This window comes from Odontomachus brunneus, unplaced genomic scaffold (genome assembly GCF_010583005.1).
Source record: "Odontomachus brunneus isolate Ranch 3 - 2012 unplaced genomic scaffold, Obru_v1 Obru_scaffold_230, whole genome shotgun sequence".
NCBI classification, from domain to species: domain Eukaryota; kingdom Metazoa; phylum Arthropoda; class Insecta; order Hymenoptera; family Formicidae; genus Odontomachus; species Odontomachus brunneus.
Window position 1 is genome coordinate 378,751 of NW_022639680.1, and position 3,022 is coordinate 381,772.

Sequence of the window (3,022 nt, forward strand, 5' to 3'; positions counted from 1 at the left end):
TGGCGTAAAAAAACATAAAAAACTTAAAATTTTAAATAAACTTAATTTTTATAGTAGAAATTTTTATACTAGAAATCTTTTTTATAGAAATAATATATTTATGCATATCACATATTTGTTGACTTACGCAAGAAACTCAACATTTTAACTAAACTTATTCATTTTTATATTAAAAATCGTTTAAAAAAAAAAAATTTCTACATATACATATATCACATATATGTTGATTTGTGTAAAAAACTTTTAAATGTAACCGAACTTAATAATTTTTATATTAAAAATAATTTTGTATAAAGAAATAATGTATTTGTACGTATATACATATCAAAGATATATTAAATGGAAAAGTGGTAACAAATTTTAAACTTTAATTTTGACTTAATATTTTAAATAAATTTTAAGGTTTTATTTTTAATTATTTTTGTTTCGTTCTTTTCTGCCTCCTTCACGGTCTCTAGCTCGTGATAACCATAATCCCACCTGACCTGGCAACTTCTTTAAATCCACACTATTTCCAAATTTTTCTATTAAAATATCTATAACAAAAAATTAGAAATCAAATGTGTTTATACATAAATTGTATAAGTCATATAAAAATTGATGTTAAAAAAATATATTTTACCTCTTAAACATATGTACGAATTAGTACTGCTAAAGTTTCTTTCTTTTGGACTGTCCATTAATTATTTTTCCTGTTCCCGAATATTTTAATTCTACTGCCTTCGTCATTATTGAACTCATTACTTTGGCAATGCTTTCTTTCAAATTGGATTGTTTAGTAATAAGTACACGGAACAAAGCCATCTGATAAATTAAGAAAATTTAAAAAATTTAAAAAACTTTTGCAAATAAAACTACGATCTATTTACCAATGCTTCTTTGTTCTGGAGAATCCATTAATAAATTTTCTAATTATAAAAAGTGATCCAGTGATACTGTTGGTAGAGCAATTGTTAATGCTTCTTTTAACTTTTCGATGCTTCTTTCTGGTTGGTAATTAGCGTTTGATTGATTAATGATAATTGTATGTTTCACTTCGTTTATCTTCTTATCAAAATCGTACAAAATACTTCTTTTGACGGATAAAATTTGGTTTGTAAGTTCTTTCTGGAGCTGTTGAAATTTTTAGTCGATGTAATCTGTCCCATTCACTGAAACTAAAAAAATAATTGATACATCAATTATTGAATATTAAATTAATCATTTGAACCCAAAATTGAAATATATGTAATAGAATTTTTAATGTTTACTCGGTTGTACGTTCAAAATCTCGGCTGTCGTCTCTTCATTTATAACTGGAAGCATTGCGATTGATGTTGAAGGAAGTACATTTTCTGCTGATGATATCTCTATAATAAAAATCTATATAAATAATACTGTATATTGCAATACAAAATATATAAATAGTACTGTATAGCGCAATATAAAGAAAAAATTCTAAAACTAAAAAGTTAATGTACCTTGCTTTTTCTTTGTTTTTGTTTTGATAAAAGCTCGTGAAGAACTTGTCGAAGGAGATTCGTCAACGATTAAAAATGGCTTCACTACATTTAACTGATTTTGCAGGGAATCTTTGCACAATATCATTACTGATTCTTCATTAATATTACACACGTCATCATCAGTACTTTTCACGTTGTCCGACTTCAGTGCTCTCTTCAACCTTCTTTTTCCTTGTTTTAAATCTTCTGATAAATCAATGAGAAAACTTGCAGTAATATTAGGTAAGTATAATATTTGGTGTATCAACGAATTCTGTGCTTTAGGTTAACCGATTCCAAGCAGCAAACGCCAAGTTTCTACTTCGACGGAATTCACAAGCTACCTGATAAATGGCAAAGAGTTATCGATGCCAATGGGGAATATTTCAATGATTAAGTTCTTTTTGTTTATTTTTAAATACAGATCAAATTTTGTCAAGAAAACACAGAATTTATTGATATATCTAATAGATCATTATCAGTATTGTAACAGATACATTTTTAGATAGAAATACAGATGCACCTTTGAGATGAATAACTCGACACACATATAGATACTATAAGAAAATATCTAAATATACATGTATCTAGATACTTTCTCATTTTCTCATAGTATATATACGTATATCCAGTCACTCATCTCAAATTCATCTATATCTGTATGTAAAAATATATCTGTTACAATAATGATTATTATTAAATATCATTATTTACTTGCATATGCAATAATAGTTATTGCATACGAATTCCAATTGTTTTCGGCACTTTTCAACGAAAGAAGCCAGTTATCTAAATGATGATAATCAATTGAATCTGGATACAAACAAAAATATCCTATCTGGTCAACTTCGTAGATCCAGGAAGAAGGAACCAAATCAATAATTTTCATCGAGTTCGAGTTCTCATCAGTAAATCGAACAACTGCATATTGTCCAAGACTATTATCTTGTTCATTGCTCATCTAATAACAAACAAAACTTTTTGATGTGTATACAATATAACCTGTACAACCTTTATAATACAATATAACCTCAAATAACTATTTTAGTAATGTACTTGAAAAATGTAAGATTTTTCCTTACTTTAACAATCAGCTTTCAGACTTCTCTCTGCTAATACAAAAATACACACTAACACTGGTTTTCTCTTACGGTTTAAGAAATCTAGGCACTGATGCTGTTCTTCCCGGTCACAGTGATACGTAACGATGTTATTAGAGGCAGAGTTTTCGCGCGTCACATATTTTTTTAAATTCAAATGAATGTTCTTTTACATAAATTTATTAATGGAATATTTTGTTTAAAATAATATACTAATAATATTTATCTACACTATAATAGTTATATTTATTTACACATATACTATGATCATTTAATAATTTCACTAATCTTTTATTTCTATGGAAATGCACTATACCTTTTTTTAATTACTTACAAAACTGTAATATTATTGTACTTAACTGTAAATTTACGATATTGGAAAGTCATTTCCTTATACAAAATAGATATTTAATTGTCTAAAATTTTTTATAAGAGTCATTG

The 3,022-nt window shown here is 26.5% G+C and overlaps 3 protein-coding genes across 6 annotated transcripts in view; 1 reads left to right on the plus strand and 2 right to left on the minus strand.

Moving 5' to 3' along the window:
- The window catches only part of LOC116852496 (protein TANC2), a 160,954-nt gene that overhangs the window by 101,703 nt on the left and 56,229 nt on the right, over positions 1 to 3,022 (plus strand). The window lies entirely within an intron of this gene.
- The window catches only part of LOC116852500, a 7,024-nt gene continuing 4,061 nt past the window's right edge, over positions 60 to 3,022 (minus strand). Inside the window, exon 4 of the mRNA XM_032832949.1 lies at positions 60 to 449. Within this exon, the coding sequence (XP_032688840.1) occupies positions 412 to 449 (38 nt within the window). The 3' untranslated portion in view covers positions 60 to 411. The remainder of the gene's footprint in view (positions 450 to 3,022) is intronic.
- On the minus strand, positions 646 to 2,767 carry LOC116852499. The gene is made up of 6 exons (XM_032832948.1): positions 2,564 to 2,767; positions 2,196 to 2,442; positions 1,461 to 1,688; positions 1,251 to 1,349; positions 870 to 1,157; positions 646 to 804 (listed from the first exon to the last, which is right to left on the minus strand). The coding sequence occupies exons 2-5, from the start codon at positions 2,440 to 2,442 to the stop codon at positions 1,126 to 1,128; spliced, it is 606 nt and encodes a 201-aa protein (XP_032688839.1). The 5' UTR covers positions 2,564 to 2,767; the 3' UTR covers positions 646 to 804; positions 870 to 1,125.

What these genes read in the sequence shown, in the direction of transcription:
- LOC116852499 (XM_032832948.1), bottom strand. Translation starts at nt 2,442, where the DNA reads ATGAGCAATGAACAAGATAATAGTCTTGGACAATATGCAGTTGTTCGA. An exon ending in AAAAACAAAGAAAAAGCAAG is followed by an intron (nt 1,350 to 1,460) that starts GTACATTAACTT and finishes TTTTTATTATAG; the next exon opens with AGATATCATCAGCAGAAAAT. An exon ending in GATTTTGAACGTACAACCGA is followed by an intron (nt 1,158 to 1,250) that starts GTAAACATTAAA and finishes TTATTTTTTTAG; the next exon opens with TTTCAGTGAATGGGACAGAT.